The sequence below is a fragment of the Caenorhabditis remanei genome, chromosome IV (assembly GCF_010183535.1).
Source record: "Caenorhabditis remanei strain PX506 chromosome IV, whole genome shotgun sequence".
Taxonomy (NCBI): Eukaryota; Metazoa; Nematoda; class Chromadorea; order Rhabditida; family Rhabditidae; genus Caenorhabditis; species Caenorhabditis remanei.
In genome coordinates, this window is record NC_071331.1 from 12,218,755 (window position 1) to 12,243,365 (window position 24,611).

General features: G+C 36.3%; 6 protein-coding genes across 6 annotated transcripts; 4 read left to right on the plus strand and 2 right to left on the minus strand.

Annotated features, from left to right (window-relative positions):
- Positions 1-1,370: 1,370 nt before the first annotated feature.
- GCK72_013490 (uncharacterized protein) lies at positions 1,371-2,827 on the plus strand (the record flags this gene model as incomplete). Its single annotated transcript, XM_003101284.2, has 5 exons — positions 1,371-1,589; positions 1,640-1,712; positions 1,920-2,013; positions 2,065-2,590; positions 2,720-2,827. The coding sequence occupies 5 exons, from the start codon at positions 1,371-1,373 to the stop codon at positions 2,825-2,827; spliced, it is 1,020 nt and encodes a 339-aa protein (XP_003101332.2).
- A 775-nt stretch (positions 2,828-3,602) lies between these two features.
- GCK72_013491 (uncharacterized protein) lies at positions 3,603-5,121 on the plus strand (the record flags this gene model as incomplete). The annotated part of the gene is made up of 7 exons (XM_053729869.1): positions 3,603-3,806; positions 3,865-3,937; positions 4,022-4,115; positions 4,158-4,545; positions 4,680-4,835; positions 4,881-4,951; positions 5,007-5,121. The coding sequence occupies 7 exons, from the start codon at positions 3,603-3,605 to the stop codon at positions 5,119-5,121; spliced, it is 1,101 nt and encodes a 366-aa protein (XP_053584641.1).
- Positions 5,122-6,423: 1,302 nt separating this feature from the next.
- GCK72_013492 (uncharacterized protein) lies at positions 6,424-8,119 on the plus strand (the record flags this gene model as incomplete). The annotated part of the gene is made up of 6 exons (XM_003101326.2): positions 6,424-6,675; positions 6,736-6,808; positions 6,982-7,075; positions 7,315-7,702; positions 7,807-7,962; positions 8,012-8,119. 6 exons carry the CDS (start codon positions 6,424-6,426, stop codon positions 8,117-8,119), a joined length of 1,071 nt encoding a protein of 356 aa, XP_003101374.2.
- Positions 8,120-12,999: 4,880 nt separating this feature from the next.
- GCK72_013493 (uncharacterized protein) lies at positions 13,000-14,698 on the minus strand (the record flags this gene model as incomplete). Its single annotated transcript, XM_003101308.2, has 5 exons — positions 13,000-13,243; positions 13,369-13,674; positions 14,023-14,345; positions 14,448-14,603; positions 14,648-14,698. 5 exons carry the CDS (start codon positions 14,696-14,698, stop codon positions 13,000-13,002), a joined length of 1,080 nt encoding a protein of 359 aa, XP_003101356.2.
- Positions 14,699-17,506: 2,808 nt separating this feature from the next.
- Positions 17,507-20,520, plus strand: GCK72_013494 (uncharacterized protein; the record flags this gene model as incomplete). The annotated part of the gene is made up of 6 exons (XM_003101387.2): positions 17,507-17,645; positions 17,747-17,981; positions 19,441-19,584; positions 19,806-19,962; positions 20,014-20,211; positions 20,311-20,520. 6 exons carry the CDS (start codon positions 17,507-17,509, stop codon positions 20,518-20,520), a joined length of 1,083 nt encoding a protein of 360 aa, XP_003101435.2.
- A 346-nt stretch (positions 20,521-20,866) lies between these two features.
- GCK72_013495 (uncharacterized protein) lies at positions 20,867-23,561 on the minus strand (the record flags this gene model as incomplete). Its single annotated transcript, XM_003090672.2, has 5 exons — positions 20,867-20,990; positions 21,528-21,621; positions 22,402-22,470; positions 23,102-23,190; positions 23,284-23,561. 5 exons carry the CDS (start codon positions 23,559-23,561, stop codon positions 20,867-20,869), a joined length of 654 nt encoding a protein of 217 aa, XP_003090720.2.
- Between the last annotated feature and the right edge of the window lie 1,050 nt (positions 23,562-24,611).

A 24,611-nucleotide genomic window follows, 5' to 3' on the forward strand; every position in this document is an offset into this window, starting at 1 on the left:
TTTCTTACCTGTCTGAGTGTACTTGATCATGAGAATATACATCACAAATAGATAATTGATTTGAAGTGTCTCCGAGATAATTAGGCTATTTTGAATATACTTCACACACAAATTTTTAAAATTGTTCTTCTATTTATCAACAAGTACTTTTGATAATCTGTAAAAATCAGTTTTTCAATGAATAAGGATACTTACCTGGCTTGTAGAATGCTTTGTATCTATATTCTCTTTGAAAAAATTGGATAGCCATCATGAAATTACACGTCATCTTTTTGTTTTCATTGGAAATGAATATGAAAATGAACTTTCCAGAGGGGTTCTCACGTGGTTTTTACAGTACGAGTTCCCACAATATTGCCAGTGTCACGCAAAATTTATTTGAATGAAAAAATTCATTTCCAATGAAAACAAAAAGATGACGTGTAATTTCATGATGGCTATCCAATTTTTTCAAAGAGAATATAGATACAAAGCATTCTACAAGCCAGGTAAGTATCCTTATTCATTGAAAAACTGATTTTTACAGATTATCAAAAGTACTTGTTGATAAATAGAAGAACAATTTTAAAAATTTGTGTGTGAAGTATATTCAAAATAGCCTAATTATCTCGGAGACACTTCAGATCAATTATCTATTTGTGATGTATATTCTCATGATCAAGTACACTCAGACAGGTAAGAAAAGAGTCTGGTCTCGACAAAAACTATGAATTTTCCAGACATGGCTGCTTAACTTCCAAACACTGTCAACTAGATTCAAGTCCTAAATGTCAAATGAGGATCGAGGATCTGAAAAGATGGTGGATTTGAATAGAATTATCAATTTCATTTTTTTGTTGGAAAATATACAGAAATTTGAATCCGAAATTTCTGTATATTTTCCACGTTATCTTTTTTTTAATTATACAGAAATTTGAATCCGAAATTTCTGTATATTTTCCACGTTATCTTTTTTTTAATTATACAGAAATGTTGGATTTAAATTTCTGTATATTTCTCACGTGATCTTTTTTTGTTGTAAATTATACAGAAATTCTGAATTCAAATTTCTGTATATTTATTGTTTTTCCTCACTGTTCCATTTTTTATGTCACATTATCTGTATTGGTTGACTTGAAATAATAAACTGATAATAACAAAACTGAAATAATGAAAACAAATGTATAAAAACGAGAGCAGAGCCAAAAATCACAGAGATTGCGACAATATTCTAGGATCTTCAGATTATCGGTATATTTATACATCAATCACACATATTTCTTTTTCGATGAAAAAGCTGTAAGGGCTACATAAATTGATAGAAACTATGAGAAATGATGCGAAAACTTTATTTTTTGAAATTTACAATCTCTTATATTTTAAGACGAAAAATGACGACGAGCACCACTCCACTTCCATCTGAACTCCACGAGACACCAGTCAATGAAGCGAATGCTTATATCGCTGGATTCATTTCTTTAATTTCTAATATTGCACTGATATATGCCACATCTACAGTGAAAACTTATTCAAACGCATTCCGATGGATTCAGTATTATGTTTGTATTCTTCGTTTGATGTTCTCGATGGTTGTTGTGATCACTTCACCGGTAAGATTTCGTCAATCATTTATCGTTGTAAAATGTCAGACAAGGTTCAGACTCTAGTGTATGTGGCCAAAATGAAATCATTATACATCGTGAAGGGTGGATTCTATCTTCCGTTCGATATAGGTATGTTGTTGATTTATTTTTTTTCAATTGACATTTTGACAAATTACAAGTTTCGAGTTTTCGATTTGAACTTAAAAGTTGCTTGTTTTGATGTATGAGAAAAATATAGATGACATAACGTCATCGATGAAAAAAACTACCGATAATACAAAAAGTTCTAGGGACACATAAAAAAAACACGATGAAACTGAAAATAATTATTTACAGGAACATTCTTCTTGACCCTTTTTGTTTTCTTCGTCGTCATCTCTTGTAGTTCTCCAACAGTCCAATATCTTCAGTTGTGTCATTTACTTTCAGAGTAAGAGCATCCTCTCTGAAAGTACTGCTTCTCAAGTATCTTTATTTTCAGCAGCGCCCACAAACGGGAACACCTCGGTCCTATTCTTTCTACCGTATCCGTGATAGCTGGAATCCCTACACTCGTCCTTGTGTACTTCGGATATACACCTTCTACAGCCGAATTATTGGAGGCTAAACCCATAGTCTACTACCTGAATGGAGAAGGAGATAGTGCGTTCTTGATGATCACGTCTTCTCGAAATAATGTTATCGATTGGATGTCAATTATCTGTACAGCATACATCCAGTTCATAATGCTTGCTTCAGTCATCACTGTAATTGTGTGTGGATTCAAGATACAGGCACAGATGAACAAGAAAATGATGAGCGACGTGGCGAAAAAGTCGCAGAATCAGATAAACATGATTCTGTTTCTACAGTTCGCTCTTCCATTTGTCACGGTTCATATTCCATTTTATGTGTCGTTCATCCTTCCTGCCTTTGATTTGGAAAACTCATTCATCTCGAGTAATCTGCCGTTTTTGTTTTCTTGGTGCCCGGCTATCAATCCTATTTTGGTTATGGTTATGGTCAAGGTAAGATTTTTATTTATTTTCTGGTGCGAATCGTAAGTAGACTACTTGCTTTAAAGAAACTTTTATTTTTTAAAAAGTTTTGAAACGGGAAACAATATTTTTCCATTCACTTAACTCAATAAATTTCAGAACATTCGTGACCGAATGTTTTGCAAATCAGCAGTTTCCAAAATCAGCTCGACCAATATGATTCAAGTCCGTCAATCATCTCAAGTGCTCAGTGCACGTGCACATTAATCAATCGTCTGGGAGGACAGATTTTGAATCGTTGATTTTTTGATTGGAGACGAATAATCGTAGTTCTGAGAGGATTGCCAGACAGGTCTTGGTCTCGAGTGACATAAATAATCATCTTGCTTTTTATGTACTTTTTAATTACAACTTCTACTTCTAGTTTTAATTAACATACGATATCGGGGCTCACTGGTTCATGTTTCAATTTAATATAATAAATACGGTTCTTTTTATCAAATATGTTACAAAATGCCTCCTGAAAACTAAACTTCTCTTCTGTTTCTTTTTTCTATTCGACTACTGTTTGTACGGCTGCAATTGTTCAAACATAAAATTAAATTTGAATTGGCGACGTCATTTTAAACAATTCCTGCAGCTCCTGACATTTCTGAATTTATTCCCCACTCTTACTCTGCAATATATCTTTCATGTTTTGGTCTTGTCTTGCTTGAAAAAATGATCAAATTATATTAGTTCTCTGACTTACTAGAAAGCTACACACCGAGAGACAGAAACATTTTATTCAAGTGTCACTATAGTTCTGTCTTTTCAGAAACGATCGGATGTACTGAAGAAATATCTTTTCTTTCTTTTTTGATACCGTAAGATCATTTTTATTTTTGGAAAGCAGTATCGAGATAATGATCATTCAAATATCCTAAATTTAATATTATGTTCGAATTGCTGACGTTTGATCTTTTGATTTACCCTGTTGTCCCCTTTTCGCACCTCTATGAACAACTCAACTACTCACAACTTGTCAGTTTTATTCAGAAATATGGAGCTCCGAGAAAATATCAACGACACTGATTTCGACGAATTCAATAGTATCATCACTGGATGCATATCTCTTATCTTCAATATAACTCTTATAATTGCCACGTCACGAGTTAAGATCTACTCGGATCATGTGAAACGCATGCAGATATTCACTTCAGTCATCCGATTACTCTTCTCTATGTTGATAGTATTTTGTTCACCGGTCAGTTAAAATAGAAATGTGTAAGTTAGTAAAAATGAATCATTTCCGTTAATTGCAGACACTTGCTTACATGACTGAAGCAGAGGCTGTCTATATTGTGAAAGGTGGATTCAAGTTGCCCATCGTGATTGGTGAGTCATAAAACATGTCCACAGGGATGAAGAGTGCAAAAACGAGGAATTATGAAAAAATCTTAAACAACAAGTAAAATTTAGGTGAAGCCATACTGATAGCTTTCGTCACATTTGTCATCTTCTCCTGTATGGGACCTCCAATGCAGTTTCTACAGGTTGTGGTTATATTGAAAAAGTGAGCTGAAAATCTGATCCATTCAAATTAAACCAATTTTAGAAGCTCCCGATCACAGAAACAGATCGTTGTCATCACCACAGTAATCACTTTTTCTGTCTCCCTAACAGCAACTCTTCTCATTTTCTTGGGATATGTACCTAATGAATCTGATGACAAACTATCAGAACAGATAGTTTATTATTTGAATGGGCGTGGAACTGCAGCATATCTGATCGCTTCTTGGGAACGATTTGATTATGATTTGAACGACTTCGTTCCGGATCCAATTTCATGGGTCTGCACTTTTTATATTCTTGCGGTTCTGGTGGTCACTACTATCATTTCATTAGTTTGTTGGATTATCATCAAATTGGAAATTCGTCGGGGATTGGGAAGTGCCAACTCGATAAAGTCTACCCAACAATTGAGTACTGTATTGATTGTTCAGGTTGGTGAAATGAAAAGATGTTTCAAATGGGTTTTTGGAGATTAAACGAAAATTGAAGGTTGATAGAATTATTGGAAACCACTGTGAAACCGTAATCCTGTTTTGAAAAATGCGGTTCTTAACTGTTCTTTCAGTTCACACTTCCCTTCCTAACCATCCACATCCCATTCTACTTCTCCTTCATAATGCCTCTTATCCGCTACGAGACCTCAGAACTCTCAATTTATCTACCTTATCTGTTCTCCTGGTGTCCTGCTCTCAGCCCAATTCTTGTGCTGTTAATGGTGAAGGTATTCAAAATTTTATGAAATTGAAATCATGTGTCTTATTTCCAGAGCATTCGGGAAAAAGCGTTTTTTAATATAAGAACAAGATCAAACAATAGCAACTCAAACATTTTCAAAATGTTCGTTAAACAAAAATGAAAGGCAAGTTTGGAATACTTGAAATTTTTTATATAGAATTCGGTTTGGATCAAATCTAGTATTCAATTTGGTAGATACCACCCCGCGAGACTCCCCCGAAAGATCAATAAGATTCTTACTCCGTCCATCGACATATCCATCAACTATGTAATTCAATATAAGCCTGATCGGTTGAATTTCAGATCATTCACTCCAAAACCTCCCCCAACAGCATGTTCCAAGTCCTTCAGACATCGCAGGTGTCTAGGTGCACGTGCACATTGAGTAATCCTCCATGGGGGATTCGAATTTTCAATTCGGCGGGTGGAGGAGACTCAGAAAGGACGTCACTGAATAGACAGACGGATTTCGATTTTATCACGAAATGAGTCAAAACGTGTCATTTTTAATTCCAATTTTCTTGTTTTCTTGATAGCTCTTTGAATACTGTCTGGTCATACTTTATTTCTTGTTTCTAAAGAAAATTTTCAAAACTTGTGTTTTAGTTATTTCTCCCGAAATTCAGTTTTCGAAGTTGTTATGAAGTAATGAAAATAACAGACACTTGTGGGTCTCGATAAGTGACATCAATGATTACAGTTTCAAATTAACATAAAAAGAGTGCCGTTTGACTTATAAAATGACTTGTGGATCTATTTCCTATGTAGTTCTACTTTCTAATTTCCCATTTCATGCGTAATTTTTAACGTTGTGGATTGCCTAGTTTCTAAATTTTGAATTTTAAATTAAAGAAAATAACACGACGCTTCTGAGCGTGCTCCATTCGAGCCACCGAAATTCTAATAGTCGCCAGTTAGCGGACTTCATGCGAATGACGTTATGGTGTCCGTTCATATTCAGTCCAACCGTCCGTTTTGTCTTTTTCTTCATTTTTCCCGATTGTGAAGATACTAGTGATAACATCTCTGTTTTTCGAGAAACGCAGTATTTGTGAACTGCGAACAAACTACATGGAGGAATGATTTGATTCAAATTTTGATCTGTCAAAGAGATTTATAGAAAGATAACATGGTTCTATCGCCTCCAGTCCTGCCTAATTTTTTCCTTTTAACTGTTTCAACTACCCATGTTAAGGATTTCTGACATTTATGATCTTGTTCTAACGTACTCTTTTTGTTCACGTAGCTCTACCTTCATGAAAGCCAATTTCCGAGAAGCACTTCAGAAAAACAGTTTTCAGAATTCCCCGGTTATAATTATGAGCTTTTGACTGCTGCTTCTTGATCACTTCAGTTCATCTTCCGTCTTGTCGTTTTCAGAACCACCTTTACTTTTCCTTTGCTTTCGCTTTCCTTATTCTATTCTGTGACAAAATGCAAAATATTCCTATAACAAATCAAGTTAATATCACAATCAACTCTCTCATTCAATAGATTTTCCTCGCCTAACTCCTGAATTCTCTTTGAAAAAATTAGGATTCAGTTTATTTTGTTCTTTATAACTGCGATTCAACATGCGATTCAATTTAACATCTTCTCGTCTTTCAAGAGATATTTCAAGAATGACAAGTCTCGAAACAATAAATGACACTTGGTTCGACGAGTTCAATAGTATTTTCACTGGATGTCTCTCGCTCATCTTCAATGTTTCCCTTATAATTGCCACGTCTCAAGTAAAAATCTATTCGGATCATGTGAAAAGAATGCAGATATTCGCTGCAATCCTAAGATTACTCTTCTCCGTTTTGATTATATTGTGTTCACCGGTGAGTCAATTCTCGATTTGAATTTGTAAACAAGAGTGAGCTCAACCCAATTAACTGCAGACACTCGCCTACATAATTGAAGCGGAGGCAGTCTATATCGTCAAAGGGGGATTTCAGTTGCCCATCAAATTTGGTGAGTCAGAAGAGAGTAATTCATGATAACTCGAGAGATTTGTCATACGTCGGGTTGATGAGAAGTGTCAGATTGAGCAGGTATCGCGAAACAAAACGATTTTAAATGAGTGGACCAACTGTCCTAGAATAAAAACTAGATTATTTCGTGTATCTGAAACATGATTTTTCCAGGACGGGCCATGCTGATATCATTTGTTACATTTGTCATCTTCTCCTGTATGGGACCGCCGATGCAGTTTCTTCAAGTCGTTTTTATTGTGAAGAAGTGAGTTATGCTAAAGGAGATTAACTAAACGGAGGTAGTTTGAATTGAACTGATAAGATACATAAAATATTAAAAGGAAACGTTTATCGAAGAAAAGTTTGTAAATAAGACAACTATCTTGTTAATGAAACAGCAAACTCTATATTGTTTCAATGTTCTTTTAAATTATTATATTTCTACAGATGTTCAATAGTTTTTCTAATTCTTTTAGATTAAATTTTATGATGTTTATATTTCAGGAACCCCCGAACCCAAAAACGAATCGTCTTCATCACTACAATAATCTCATTCATCGTATCTTTTACTGCCACTCTTCTCATTTCTTTTGGGTACTCTCCAGACGCTTCGGACGACAAATTATCAGAAGAAATCGTGTATAACCTCAATGGACGTGGAAAATCTGCATATCTGATTGCCTCATTGGAAAGATTTGATTATACTCTGAATCATTTCGTTCCGGATCCGATATCTTGGACATGTACTCTGTATATTCTAGCAGTTCTAGTAATCACTACAATTATTTCATTAGTTTGTTGGATTATCATCAAACAGGAAATTCATAAAGGATCGAAGAGTTCCAACTCAATGAAAGCAACGCAACAATTGAATACTGTTCTTATTGTTCAGGTTAGTCTCGAGAGAATTATTGCTTTGTGGATATTATCATCTATTGAGAACTCTTTGAAACTGTGTCTAATAAAAACTATTCCCAAATAGTTCTAATTTTCCAGTTCACACTTCCCTTCCTAACCATCCACATCCCTTTCTACGTCTCCTTTCTGATGCCACTTTTTCGTGTCGAAACCTCTCGTCTCTCGATTTATCTACCGTATCTGTTCTCCTGGTGTCCTGCTCTCAACCCGATTCTGGTTATGATCATGGTCAAGGTATGTCGTAGAGAATGGGATCTTCGGATGTTATAGTATAAAATTTCAGACTATCAGAGATCAGGCACGATTCAGAATAAACAAAAGATCTACCAACAACAATCACTCAAGTGCAACAGCCGCCGCCAATATGTTCACCAAATCAAGTAATAAATGAAAAGAAGTTATCCGGAAATAAGGAGAATCAATTTCACAGTATATCACTTTCCAAATTTTTAATACGATTTTTGTAATTCTTAAATTGCCGGTTTCCGTACACTTTTATACTGCCACCCGGTAAATTATGCTCAGTTTCAACAGTGTTTCATGTTCTTCAACTCAGATTATTTGATCACTAATTGAAGGCAACATCACCTAAACAACTTCTCAAATTTGTTTATAGAAAAACAATATGTAATTCAAAATAGAAATAATCCGAAACCCGTCTCCTCCATTATCTCGTCTTCTAGTACTTGCATTCTCTTGGCATTGGAATTGTGATTGGTTCAGGTGGAGAGATATCAGATAGTCGGTAGATCGTGTACTCTGAAGCTCTCTTTGGTTTCGTCCATTCAGCAGCTGCCACTTTCGAGAAAACTGTGTAGAGAACAGAGGTGATGATGATGGTGATGACGAGGAAATAGAATACCAGTGCCCACTGAAAAATAGAAATTTATGGGAATTAGTGTTACTACTAGTAAATAGATCAGAACAATTTAACTTATTAGGGTCACAGTAATGTTTTAATAGATAAAACTCCAAAAGCTACCATATATCGTCAGAAAATGGACTGTTTCGTGATTATAATAAAGATGAACCCGGAATTCCAAAGCAATGCCTTGGCTGCTTAAGGTTCCAAAAAAACTTTCGTAATTTGATAAACTTCTCACCTGACTTCTCGAGTTATCCGGAACCACTGCTTGCACTCCCAACGGAATCAAAATCTGTGCGATTCCAGCAATCACCATATTCAGATTCAAAGCGAAGTGTGAATGTTGAGCTGCTCTCTGAAACATAACAAGTATAATCTTCTTGGTTTTTTTTGAAAACTAACAATTTGAATAGTTCTGCTACAAATCACTGGAACGAAGAAGTGCAGAGAAGCGAAGATCATCATACAAATCAGAGCCCAGACACGGTCGTCGAGCTAAAGGAATATAATTTTTCTAAAGAGAGTTGCTGGTTTAGAACTCACGAATCCAGTGAGGAAAAGAGAGAATGCACTCATAGACTCCAGAATCAGAAGAGGGATGACAAGAGTTAATTTGGGACCACAACCGAATTTTACATCTGAAATATAGAAATACTGTTTCAGAACAGTTATCAAAGTGCAAGATGCTAATTGTATTTTGATGCATTATTGATACAGCAATGCTTTTTGATTCAAATTTTACCCAATAATCGTCCACATCCAATTTTGATGAAAATGGCGATGAACTGAGGGATTGCTGAGAAGTAACCAGTTTCTCTGATCGTGTAGTGGAGTACTTGTTTGATGAAAATTGGAGAATATTGTTGATAGACAATCATGGCCAAATAGTAACCAGTGAACATTAGAAGACTGATCCAGATCGTCCAATCCTTCAGAAGAGCTTTGTATGGGACTGTCTCCTTTTCTTTTGTTGAATGTTTTCCAGCAAGAATGTACTTTTTTTCGGACTCTTCCAGGTTTCTGGAAACTTTAAGTTAAATTGATGAAGAAGTTCCTTGAACTCACTTATTCTCCTCAACACTATCCGAATAGTAATACGCGAATGCCATCGATGCGGCGATTGTACCTACTCCCAGAATGTAGTAGGTGGCTTCCCATCCGAAAAACGAGGAAGAACACATTTCACCGCCCAAAATCATGGTGAACAACGGACCGAATTGAGATGTGGCAAGCATGATGGAGAAGAAGAAAGAGGCTTCTGATTGTGGAGTCCATCGAAGAACCAAATCATTTGTGAAATGAAGTTGACTTGCTTGAGCGAATCCTGCCATGAATCGACAGACAAGAGCTGGCCAGAATCCGAGGGAGTCAGCTAATGGGTAGAGGATCGAGCTGATTCCGGAGAGGAATCCATACGAGAAGATGAGGACTCGGGTACTCAGAAAATGGGCAAAATAAAATGGAGCAGGTCCGAGACACATTCCGATGGCAGTGGCTGTGAACATCCAAGCAACATTCAGAGATTCGAGGAGGTAGTAGTCTGAAAATGAAAATATAGAAAGACAGTTTTGGAATAAAATGCGGTAACAAAATTCATTTTTTCATAACTAACTGTTTTTTTCTGCTTCACAATTATAACTAATCAATATTATTTTTGGAGCTTTAGTACGTGGTGTTTCCAATTATCCTAATTTACTTTCTTGTTTTACTGAATCCTCCAAAAAATATCTGAGCTATCTCTTATACATCTGATAATTTCAATTTACCAGGAGCCACATAAGTCATCGTTTCACTCTCATTTCCACTCTGCTGACAAATTACAGTAAATCCGAATACCACTCGATTACTATAGACAAATGTCATGGATACGGTAGCCAAGAAGAGAAGGAAGAATCGAAAATTGTTCATTTTGATAGCACTTTCTGTTCATTCGACACTGAAAAACAAATGGGAAATTTCTCAATGAATAGGTCGCAAAAACATTGAAATGGTATTTATAAAGGAATCATTTTACTAGGTTGACACTCGGGACATGATGAAAAAAGAAGAGGGCTCATTTGCATAAGTCAACGAGTCCCGAGTGGGAGAAAAACGGTCGACGTCGACACATTTCACAACTGAATTTAGAAGAAGAGATCTATGAGGTTTGTCGTTTTGATACGATGATAATGGTGACGCAATGGTTAAACATGTTGAATCGACTGATCTCCTTCAGAGTTTTTTTCAGAGAACGTGCATAACATTTAGACTGGAAATATTGAAAGAGATCATGAAGATCGGTGTTGACGAAGAAAAGAGAAGAGAGAACCCTTGTAACTTATAACAAGACAAAATGAAGATTTCTAATTTCTAATTTATTGGTTTATGGCACACAGACAGACGAGATAAGGTTGAAAAGGAAAACAGAAAACAATATTATGCAACAACTGTAAATTCAATGATAATTTAAATGTTCACTGGAGTATCGGTGGCGGATTTGAAATATTCAGACAGATTTGATAGCTGTCAGCATTTTCAGCATTTCATCAGAGCATTATTTCCTGAACGGAATTGTAAATTTTTTTTGGTGCCGTTTCTTTCTTAGAATTATACGATTGGTTTTGAATATTTTCTTTCCGATTGTTACAATCCACATAAATATTCAAACCAAACTCTTCAGATGGTTGATCTCTGTGTTCCTTCAGTATGTCCATTGAAGACTTTCTTGATTCTTTTTTCATTTTCAGAAAATCACGAACAGTCAAAACATTCTCTTCCTCTTTTTCTTCTTCGTTCACTTCATTCTTGTGCTCCTGTTTCTTGACTTTTCCCTTCTTACTCGAGTTCTTTCCAACACTCTCTTCAACTCTCTTGACTGCATCATTTGACAGATACGGTTTTAGGAAACTCAAATCCACTGGAGTTTCTGATTTCTTTGTAGTTTTTGCTGAAAAGAAAATTAATCGATTGAGTTTTATATGGTAAAAAAGGAGACCCTTACGTTTTTTAGGAATCGCCTTCGAGCAATTATTATTTTCTTTCTCAGCCAAATCTTGCTTCTGTTTTTTCAACAATGCTGTCATAACTTCTTTAAAAGCCAAAAAATGAGCCTCGCGCGGTTCTTCATTTGAACTCAATAGTCGAATATATTCCTTTTGATACTTGGATCGATCGATATCATTGCATCTCTTATACATAATCCATTGAGCTGGTTCCACTATTTTCAGTGCCTTCTTTGGATTCGTCATCATCAATTCTCTCTTATTCTCAATAATCTTTTCAACCATTTCGGTTCCAGCCGAAATCATTTCCATTGCGGTCAACTGAGATTCATATTCCTTCAATTTCCTCTCATGCTCCTCTTCTTGTTGATTGTAATCGTTATCATCTTGGACATAAACACAATATTGAAAAAATCCATACCAATTGTAATACACCATTCCCTCTTTCTCGTGAATAAGTTGAGGGAAATGCTTCTCAACGAGCTCTTTACAAATGTCCTCGAAATTCTCAGGAATATTTGAACCTGTCTCCAAATACCACGCGAGTTCTCTCATTTTAATTTTGTTTGAATTAAACAATTCAAGAGCGATTTCCACGGGAACATGTTTGTAGTTTTCTGGTTCTAAAGAATAAATAAATTAGGATTAGGATCAGGTAAATAAACACTTACGTTGCCAGAATTCATAAATTTTCTCAAGGATTGAGTTAGATAATTTTGTATTTGAAGTAGACAGAATAGACTTATTCATTTTCTAATTCGTGAATGAAAAGGAAGAAGACTAACAAGATAACTAGAGACGGGTAGAGTGGATCTATATTTTTCGAAAATAGTAAATGGCGGAAATGACAGATGTGAGATGTGAAGACAAACTATGCTGCGTCGCGTTCTCATCACAGACCGCGTCGCGTTTCCATTACAGATTCCAGTGGAGCGCGGTCGACAATTAGAGAAATTGACTCTCCACAAAAAACATTAAGATTTAAACAAATAAGTAAAGAAATAGTGAATACAGTGAAACCAAAAAAAAGAGTGCGTCGTAAAATTTGATTCAAAGTCAATCAGGGATAACAAATATGAGAACCTTTTCGAAACATTTATACGGTATTATTCTATCGTTCGAGAGGTGAAACCTGCCAGGCCGCTGTCAATAGTTCTCCATTTTTTTCGAATTCTTCTGTTACATTTTCTGAATCTGAATCACCTAACAATTTTAAAATCAATTATATTTGTTTCATCATCATCGAAAATCATTACAGAGCAGCATTTCATATAAAGAATCTTTCAGAAAAATATAACCTTTTTCAAAATATGGTATAAAATGGAAAGCTACATCTAAACTTGAATGTTTTTGACAAAAAACAACGAAAGTAGGATTTTCTCATTTATTTTTGGGTTAGTAGTTCAAATTCCAGATAATTTCCTCCTAACAAGTTCCGATAGGAGATGCCATCGTACGGAGTCGAATCTCTTCTGTCATCGTAGACATAGGAATACTGCTCAATGGAATACTTGTCAACTCATCACAACTCAACGGACCAAGACGAACTATTGATCGAAGTACTGGATTGACTTGCCAATCGAATGGAGCTGACAAGTCGATTTTCTCGTTTCGAGCAATAGATAGAACCATATTGGCGATTTTGTTGTAGTCCGGTTTTTGATTATGTCTGTAAAAGAACAGATACTCCCTAAAAAAATTATAAGAACATTCAATAACTCTTTGAAACTGAAAATTATTTTCATCAAAAACAAACAACGTTTTATGAAAAAATTAACCAGAAGACCAACTCACGCTGTGTTGAGAATAACATCGAAAACATCTCTCCATCCATTCGAAACACCAGCAAACAATCGAAGTTTTCCACCAGGACGACGACAATACATTTTCCATTCTCTCACTTTCGCAAGATCAAGAGCTCGTCTGGGATTGTGCCATGGAAGACCTCCAGTCAGTAGATGTATCACCATGTACAGCCATCCTTCGATATCATCAATCGGAGCTTGATCACAGAATCCGAGAGAAGTTAACGGAGCATAAGGGAAAGTACCGACTGATGGACCATGCGGACGGAGGAGATGACGGCTTCCGTCGTTTTCACTGAAAAATTGCTATGGACAGGTACTGAGAGATGTAATAATACGGAAAAATAATAGCTTAAACTAAGAAAGTTGCAAGAAACAGAAATTTATGAAAAATTGTAAAATTGAATAAACGAAAGTAGGAATGCTGAAAGGAGCGATACTGACTCCGCTAAACTTTAAAATTCTCAATTGATCCTTTCTGAAATGACTAAATACACTGTCACAACTATTTTTGGGAGCTACTTTTTCTTAACGATGATTTTTTCACAATTTTTAAAGCTTTGATTATCTCTGCTTCAACTTCTACATATCAGTTCAAAAATTCCATTGTTAATGTTTTACCTACTCCCGGCCCACAACTTACAGATATCTTCTCGTGAGTCCAAAATCCAACATATAGACAATACTACTTTCTTCTCCGAGTCCAACTGCGAAATTTTGAGCTTTAACATCTCGATTCAACCATCCTGCTTCATGAAGAACACCGAGACGATCCAAAGTTTGAAGGGCTATTTTATAGACAGTAGAAGAAGAGAAACGACGTTGAGGAGAAAATTCGAGAAGAGTTGAGAGATCAGGACCAACGTATTGCATGACAACATATTTGAAACTATCGGTTCGTCCAGAGGCAGTGAGAGATGGGAATCCAGGTTGATGGCTGAGAGCACGGAGCACGGCATGGTCCAGCTGCAAAAATTGAAAAAAAGTAATGTACTAATAAATTTTTCAAAACAGTAATTTTTGTTTGATAACCGATCATCAATCTACCCTTTTAATTTTTTGGTTTACCTTGAGCACTGGACGCAAGCATTTATTCTGTGCTTCTACCTTCATCGCATACGAAATTCCGTTCTCTTCGACAAGAAAAACAGAAGAAAATGGTCCAGTGGCAATATCATGAACCAGTTTGAATTCGTGATCTCCCAGTCGAATACGTTTACCTTTCTGAATTGAAAGAGTTTTCAGTGCAACTCCTGAAAATGTATTACCAATGACAGCAGAATATCATTTGTTGCATTTGGATGTTGTGGGAAGACCATTATTTCAGAAGAATGAGTTATTCAAATGGAGAGAGATTGTGAGAGAAGAGAGAGAGAGCGACTAATTGGATATCGAGTGGTGATGGGAATGAACGAAAAGGATGGTGTGCTTTTTCTGGATGGGAAGAATGGGAACACGTAGATTTTTAAATGAGGATACTCAAATTTAATTTTCTAAACTCGAAATTTACTGTTTCACGTTGTCAACTTTTGACAATTCTTCATTGGTGCCTGTTGCTCCGACTAGGTCTTTCCTTCTGTTTCAATAATTTTGTTTTTTAATATACTTATCCAAATAAAACAACTACTGTTTCATCACGGAAATTTGGCTCATCCACGTTACCATTCATAATCTAGTTTTTCACCAAGCCCTTTCAATCATGCAGTTATTTTATTCTGCATCAAGTATGACAACTCGAAATATTTTTTGCGGCTTTGATCTGAACTCGATTTTTGTCCCGTTGAATTCAATTAAGTGCGAACGATCAGAAACTAAACATCTGAAAGCTAAAAAAGAGTAAGACGCAATTTTTGGAATTGAACATTCAGACTAGTTTTCATGAAGATTCAAATTTCAGAACATCAGATATCAAGAAGTTGGAGTGAAACAAGCAATTGGTGGTTCGATAGTTCACATTAATTTTCATTAGAACATTTATTCAGGATAAATTTACATTTTTTTTTTCTTTTTCATGCGAAAAAAGTGATAATATCTACAAATGAACATCTAAAAAAAAAACTTTCCGGAGATAAACTGTTTGCCTGAGAACCGTCTGAAACTGAACTTGGTTTTTTCAATCCTATCTCACTATTTCTCAAATACCTCTCGATGCTTTTATGATAATGATTCATAAAACTTCTTTTAAAACAGAAAAGTGTGAGCAAAGCATTGCATTATCGTTTCAAATGTTTTTGGATTATTATTAAGAGTTTTCAATCACAACGCACCAGTGTTTTTAACTGCACATGATTTTATAGATGTTCTGAAACTGTAATTTCATTTCCTGAGAAGAGATAAAACAAATAATCTCTCTCCTTTCCCGGTTTTCAAAGAAACAAACTGAAGTTCGTTTTCCACATGAACTTCTCCATCCATTTTTCAGAATTCTCAGAATCGACAGGTGATAAAAAATTGGAAAAATTAGTTTTACAGACTTCTAAACTTCAATCTCAAATTTCTATTCGAGCCGGAAATAATTGCCAGTTTCGCTTCCTTCTTCATGATTTTTGTCTACTTTCACCTTTCTTCTTGAATTTAATCATGCATTGCACTCAAAAAAATTTGATTCATTTTTCGTCAACTTTGTTTTGTTTTCTAGAATTTTCTTTGCTTTTCAATAGGAAGTTGGTGTGAATAAAAAATTTTCATTATTAATTTTTTCCTGGATTTTATCAGAGACTTCTGGGAAACACTAACCAATTCACACAAACTTTTATTCAAATCCAATTTCCGATACTCGGGAAAACAAAAATGATTGCTTTTTCTCTGGCAGAACTTTCATGGACTCAAGCTTTTTTTCAACATCAACAATGGAATAAATTCTTTGAAGAATTCAGATTAAGATATATATTTTTCAAAATAGAGACTTTGGATCTGGAACATCAAAGATATACTCTGATACCCCCTCATTTCATTTCATGTACCAGAGTTTTTATCTGTTTTCCCGAATTTCCTTTTCATTCCAAACAATCTCCATTTCACAAAATCATAGGAAAAATCGTGAGAACATTTTCCAGAAGTTCTCTTTTCATTTTTTCTTAGTTGCCATTGGTAACCTTCATGTTCTACACCGCCTCCTCCGTTTCTCTCAACAGGTTCTAATCGAATTCTGAAATCACACCTGACATTTCTGAATCAGTTCTTGCTCTCTTTTTCTCATTTTTTTCACTCACTCCTCCCACTTTTTTCTTAATCATATTCTATTCTTTCTAGTCTTGGTTTACGGCACGTAACCATTATTTTTGTTTTTTACAAGTTACAGATGGTACTAGGCGAAGGACAGACCGAACTACTTTTGATTTTTAGAGATGTTTTTTCACAGGTATTCATTCAATTAACTATATCTCACTTTTCTACAGAAATAATTCAACATATCAAGCTCTGACTAACTATCAAACTTCATGAGCATCTTTGTTTCTTTTCTTTGCTCCAATGAGTACATGACGCCGAGTCATTCTAGCAGAAAACAAACGAAAAAATGAACAGCTGAATTCTTTTCAGATGTTGATGTTGAAGTCAAACACTATCATTTTCAGTTGAGGACAGATGAAAATTATAAGGAATTAGATGAGGATTGACGGTAGTTTGATGTAATTGCTCTTTAGGACTAATTGTTGATGGAAATGGCAGATCATCGAGTGACTAATACAGTAAAGTGATTTTCTTTCCATTTTGAAACATAAAAATTTTGATTGTCATCGGATAACTTTTTCTAAATCTCTACGGTTTCAATTCAATCTCTAATTTGATATAATTTCAGACAGAGTATTTTTCGAGTATGTGATTACGGTGAACTTTGGCACTTTGATGTTGATCGTAATCCGGAAACCAACAGGAAATTAACTTTATCCCATTATAAGTCATTTGACTCTCCGATTTGCAGAAAAAAAGCCTGCCTCCAGAATTCCCACCCACGTCATCTGTTTTTCCCGACTTCTCCTAGTTGACCACTCACTGACCAAATCAATCAGTATAACTTAATCTCCTTTTATTAAACTGTACACTTCTCGATATTTTGTCTTGACAACAATATCTCTCAAGAATCTGTTTATCTCAAAAAAATATAGAAACGTAAATCTTTTTTCAGAATGACAATGTCAAGTGTCCTCACTTCGACAGTTGTCTCACTCTTGGAGGATAATTCCGATATGGATTTCTTTGATCCGGAGACGACAACAAGAAGATCAACTTCAAGAACTTATCCATTATGTACCGAGTTCTTTTGTGGTAAGTTAGCCGTATATGGACTAGTAAGCAAATGTTTCTTGAACTTTCAAAACTGTACGAAACATGTTAAATCCTCTAAACCAAAAATTGATCATTTCCAGACGTGTATTTCACTCCCAAGAAGATAATATCACTTGCAATGATGCTTGGTCGAGTGGCGATTGCATTACTCATAATGCTTTTGGGTCTGAAAATGGAAAAGGACTACATGCGGAGCATCACAAACACTATTTTCATTCCGATTGCTGTATCTGAACTGTTCACAATATACATCGAAATCGCATTCTTTCAATACATGTTCAGCCAGTCACCAAGTCAATCCGAGGATTTCGCAGCGTAAGTTTTTACTGTTTCAACATTGACTTAATTAAATGAACTAATATCGGGGGGCAATGGGTGTGCATTCTTTTTTATACTCTAAAATCCACAAATTGTGTATTCTTCGAACATGGTAAACTGCAGTATCCATATACCGTTTGTTTCCTGACCAGTTCGCGGAGACACCTGCATCTAACAGTTTCTCTGACTGTCTCTACTCTCCAAACCGCCTTTTGAATATTTGTCGGAGACCGTTGAGAGGAGCCTCCTTAGCTCACACAGGTAGTTGGCGTGCGGACCGCATGCGGATTCAGTCCCATTTTCCGTCCGCATAGAGTCCGCGGCGAAAATATGGCCCGCTACGGACTGTATATGGACGCAGTGTGGACTTCGGGAAAAGAGGAGGGAGTGGGCGGCAGGCGTCCGCGCGCGGACTCAGCGCGGACCGTATATGGATTGGCGAAATAGTCCGTATGGACTGGCCGCGGCGGCCGCTTGCAGCAGCTCTTCCGAAGCTCTCGGACTCCTCTCGGATAATGATAATTTTTTAATCATTTACGGAGCTTTTAAGTTTCTTTCCCTATTTTTCGAAAGTTTCGCCTTTCTTTATGTTTTTTATATTGAAATTTCTTTAAATTAATTTTTTTCGTGAAAAATTCTCGCATTTAACTGTGAATGATCGAAAATTTAGTATGTTTTCAGTCAGTCCGATGATCCCAAACAGAGAAACAGCGGCGATAGCTGAAATGGAACCAATTCTTCGATTTCCTCAAAGGTTTGTGATAGTATTCAGCATTCTCTATTCAAAATAAATTTTTCAGTGAGGAAATTCGATAAAATTGGCCGGAACTCCTTCTCAAACACGACATCTGTATTTGTTCGGAGGAGGAACCCTTTTTCGAAAGTAAGTTAACTGAATAAATATTTTTTTATTCCGCAATTAATTGATTTTTTTCAGAAATACAAAGGGAAAAACGGAAATCAACGACTGAATATTGCTTCTACGACAATTGGATTTCGATTGATTTCAAGGACACGACTGGCCGACAAACTTGTGATTTCTATGTCTAATTTGCTATGTTTTCTTCTTATTTTCATTATTTTCAATGTTCCTTTCTATCTTTCTTTAAATAAAATAGTAATTTTATCACTAATCTTCCTTGTTAAATGACGATCTCAACCGGGAAACAAAAGTAGGGAAGGGGCTGGCGGTGGGAGGAAGAGAAGCAACTTTTTCGGCGCGCGGACTCCAAACGGACCGTTTATGACGCACACATATCGTCCTTAGCTACTTCTTTTTGAGTCCGTCGCGGACGCGTATATGGTCCGTATTTCGTCGCTGGCCAACTACCTGTGCAGTTGGTAGAGCGTGAGACTTTTAATCTTAAGGTCAGGGGTTCGAGTCCCCTAGGTGGCTTGATGTTTTGTTTTTTTTCTAAAGATTTTATGATTCTCATTGACATTGCAAATATTATAGTGCTTACATCGATTGGACACCAGAATTCGTGAAAATAATCAATGATTATGTGTCCATCAATATGGTTGTTCTGTTCCCGCTTCTACTGTACTGCGGGCGAATCGCTACCTTACCAGGTGACAGGATCAATGCCTTCCCGACAAAGTAAGTTGAACATGTCAAGGAATCATACATGCGTCGGGTCGGGCCGATTTGAAAATTTTCACCGGGCCGGCCCGAGATTTCGCAAGTATGCAAGAAATTACTTGAGTCAGTACTAGCAGTTGAACACAAAACTTTTGAAAAGAATGTGTTGAAACTGTAAAATTTGAAAATTCAATGAAATTAATTCTGCCAAGTTTCGTCTCCTCATTACCCGTTTTCAGCATGATTTGTCTCATAATGCAAGTCGTTCCATTCTTCGTCTGCATTCTGAACTACGTGGCCAGATTGAATGGAGCAGTTGTTCTAAAAATCCTGGCAGCCACTTCCAGAATTGTGACCATCATCTGTTTCCTGGCGATCTTCATTCAAATTTTTATAGTAAGTATTCAAATCGTTGGCTTTTCCATTAAAGTTTTTTTCATTTTTCAGTCAGTGATCACAGTGATGCGTGAACTTCCGGATGAGGCGGCAACATCAGTGGACATGCAAATAAGAGATGCAAGAAGTCGTTTGGCATGGACTCTCGCTTACATTCTCATTCCATTCCTTTCATTGATTCCATTTGTGATCGAGGCGATTTATTATATCTTCCAAATTGTGCCAGAACCAAATAGTGCTGGGAAGATTGTGAGTCACTGTTTCATAAGTTACGGAATAGTGGAAGTTATACTAGTTATTGTTGAACATCTTGCTGTTTCAATTTCAGTCAGTCATCACAGTTTCCAGATCCAAGTAATCTGTGACATCCTCGTAATAATGGTTGAATTCTATCGTCCCACATGGATGGTTCTCATCACAATGATCTTCCTTCCACCCTATCGTCGTGCTGTTCCATTACTCTTCTGTTGTTGTTCATGTTGTCCAAAAGTCAATGTGGAACCACTTCCAAGAAAAGAAAACGAGTCGAGTCTTATGTATCGATATGCCGATTTGTAAGAACTATTGGTCTCTCTTGAAAAAGAAGAAAAGTTTGTCATCTCCGGTTCATTTTTCTGTTTCTGAATTTCGATATTTCTGTGAAATAAAATTCTGTGTTGGTGACGCTGTATATTTTGATTGATTGTCAACACAAATGTTTCTTTTTCAAAATAGTGTTTTCTATTGACCGATCTTTGCAATATTGATCCTTTCTGGCACTTAAACTTCCAATGAAAATAATAAGTTTATTGATCAAAAAAGCAAAATGGATCTTAAAAAATGAAGAAAAAGAAGTCAAGAAAGACGAGATACCGGGTTTTCAGAAGGAGGGAGTAGTCTTTTAGAAAATCAAAAAAGACGAATTTCAGAAAATGAGTGACATAAATATCACATTGAGAATGGCAAGTAAAATATGAGAAATTGTGAATTTGGAAGATGATGGGTTGATTGTTGAACCATTGCAAAGGGATCCACGGCACGAGCAGACACTGGAAAAATATCAGATTAGCAAGTGATACTTGCATGAATTTTTCAGGGTGGCTCAGGTTTCACAGCTAAAAAATGGGTTCCAGCCAAAATCTTCTTATTCTTAGTTTTTTTTTATTTTTCATGAATTGTTTTCAGTTTTCGTGGATTGTAGGTGTAGAAATACGAATCTTAAACTAAAAAAGTCAAACTTTTAAAAATTACTGTTGTCGGTTTGTGTAATAAGGTTATGAAATTCTCAGAACTCAATAGTTCCTTTTCTACGATATCTTTACGTTTTTGATTAGATCCACCCTATCCCGCTTTTCATCCGATTGATTCATTATTTTTACACACAATCATTTTCCCCCCACACTCTCAATATCTTATCCCAACAATTACATCAATAAACAATTCTAATGACATGTGTGTGTGTGCGGGAAAGAATCCAGAAGAGAAGGGGACCCGTGTATTCCGTCATAGACAATAATTGATGATACTTAATCCATCAGGCACACATGTGTCCATCGGATTTCAAGTACCTCACCACCTCAACTCACTTGATAGACGACTCTTCCGGGCGACCACCGCTAACAAGCTGGGTTAGATTGAATGTATGACAGAAGGAGTGTTCAGCCAGTGCGCCGACTGTACCTGAAAACAATGTATTGAAGAAAGTTGGGCTGATTGGAAATGTGGTGAAAAATATATCGAAGAGTTAAATTTTATATCCGAATCCTCTTTTTCCGGAAACCGACCGTGGATATTTTCGCAAAGTTTCAAAGTTTAATGCTACTATTTCAAAATATCTGGTTTCAGACCTACTGAAATATTTGGATTTTGCACTACAGTAGGAAAGATTCATAGTAATGCTTGGGATGTAAGCGATGCCCTATCCGAAATTTATCAGATCAAGAGGTCAGATGAGAGCTCATATTATTTTCATTAATTGCCGTTTCAAGAACCTTATTAATTTTTCTAGATATTTATCTCTATGGTGACATAATGCTATTCAACCAATCATCCCTTCCTCTTGGCTCCCTGTCTCTTCTCAATTCCTTCCCAAAAAGTGTCCAATTTTGAAGAGTTGCGAGAAAACGAGTCAAGTTGCATGCTTATGTGATACGTTTTGTTTCCCACACACTTTCGGGGGTGTTGCTCATAACGAGGCATGACGAGTCACGAGAAAAATGAGCTCTCGACTGGTGCAACTAATAATTTCTCACGCTAACCTAGAAGAATGGTCATTAGTAAAGTGGAGAGAGAGACAGGGACAAGGGACATATTGTGTACTTTTGATTAGTGACATTTTCGGAGTTTGGTGACTATGGTGATGAGTGAAATATGAAGATAATGAGAAGTGATTTTGAATCAGTTTCAGAAAGTTCACAAGGTTTAAGGTGTTGAAGGAATCTCTCTGCGAAACCAACTCACCAGTTCGATTGAATCCAAAAAGAAGTACAGATCCCCAACACCCTCGTATATATCCCCTTGCACCGGTTCCTGAAACAATACACATCATCATTCGCCTTCTCTCTTTTTGTCTTCTGATTTTTACTACGAGACACTCGTCTCCGGATGTCCTCTCTCAGAGTGAACTCAATTGAATAGAAGAGAAGATCTAGCCAATTTGCCTTCCCCCTCAACTTCTACTGAAGAAATTTTGAAATCTCACTTTTGAAAAGAAAACAAAAAAAGAGGTCATATGAGAGAGATATCAGTCAAATCACCAACTGATTGACACATTTCACGAACATTTTTGACAAGTTTGATGACCGGTTGCCACCGCAATCAGGTCCAGTGTGAAAATATTCGGAATGCGGAGAAAAGAAACACTTGGGCGGTTGGAAAGAAGATGAAAGGTCAGAATGCAATTCGATGGCGAATTACTTTCATAGTTTACTGCTTCGTTATTGAAATTGTCACGGAACAGCAAAAATATTCGGTGAACACTACAAAGTAATTGGCACGGCACGTTTTTTTATTTAATGCTCTCTATATGAACTTTAAAACAAAAAAGGCAGTTTCTATGGGGTGTCATTGTAAACACTTGGTATGATGTTTTACTAACATACAACCACTCCGAAAATCATTATTAAAATTTGAAACTTCACCAAAACAGTAACCAACTCACCAATTTTTAATTCTTCAATCAATGTAACACAGTTCGCTTTTTCTTCACAATAAGTGGATGGAACGTCTGCTCCGCGAGCTTGGGGATCTCTGAAAGTTATCTGCTAATGGATATGATTTCTCATCGGAGACATAGTTTGTGTTTGAAACAGTGAATTACAGTTTCATAATTTTCCAACCCACCTGCAATGATCCGTAAATGCTCTCGGCTCCTGATAGATTCTCGAATAACCAGCGAATTGCCACGTGGCACCGTAATATCTCGACATACAACTGTAACATCTTTGAGTCGAGGAGGACGACGAAGAAGAGCCAGATGAGGATGAAGAGCCTAGAATCAGACGTGTTGAGACAGGTTCGAGTCGAGAGAAAGTGGTACTGTAGGCATGAAGTGGTGGGTGTAAATAGAAGAGTAATAGAAGTGATGACGTCATCATCCGGAGTACACGGAGTAAACGCATTTCCTTTTGATTGAGATCATATTTCGGTACCTATCCGAGAAGATAGAACATTTCCTTTCTTCACTTTTCTTTTGATTTTCTAGAAGTGTGTTGGTGTTGTTGTGGTCGAGAGCTGCAAACGGGAAAACATTGATAATTATAAGGTTGTTGTCAAGTGACCGAAATCCACGAAAAGTGAGAAAAAAGACAAATGAACAGGAAAGAAGAAGAAGAAGAAGAGAAGGGTGTTGTTATGAGGTGCGGTCATCAAAGAAGAGAAAAGAGGGCGAAAAAGAGGGAAAGGGGAGGGAAATTTAAAATTCTCTTGGCTAACACGACGAATTTCGGACAAATTTTGGGAAATTTGGAGGAATTTGTGTGTTATTTAGATGATGAAGTGGTAGAGGAAAGCGCCGAAAAGAGCACAAACAACAACAAAAAGAACACTTTTCGCCTTTTTTTCTCATTTGGAGATGAGTTAGTGAGCTGGTCACGTTTTGGATGGAATTGTTTACAGTTTCAGGTTTTTGTGGTAAGTGGATTACTCAACCAGTCGACGATTCTAAGATGAAAGTTCAAATAGACAGATTTGCGGTTCATAAAGAATCAACAATAGGATAAGTTCGGGTTTCCTTTTTAAAAATTTTAACGGGAAAATTTGTATGACTAAATTTTAGACTCTCATTTTACTCTAAATAATAAACCTAGTTTTGAAAACAAAATGGTTTTGAGTTTTCCCAGTATCGAAAAAATGTTTCAGCTTCGAATGGACTCCGTATTTGTGAACTTGTATTGGCGCCAAAAGTAAAACCACAAAATCTCAGAAAGCTGTTCATCTCAATCTGAAACAGATTAAATTTTCTTGGAAGGCTGTTCTGAAAATGAGGTGAATATTTTCAATTTTTAAATCCTATTAAAACAGTTTCCGCCCCAAAATTTGCCCATTTCAAGTAGTTTTCTATACCAATTTCTGCCCTTTCCCGCCTATCCGAACCCCGTAGAAAGTAAAGTTTTCTACTGATCCATGTCCTAGTTCTCAACTCATTCTATCCTTCTTCTAGTACCTTATCC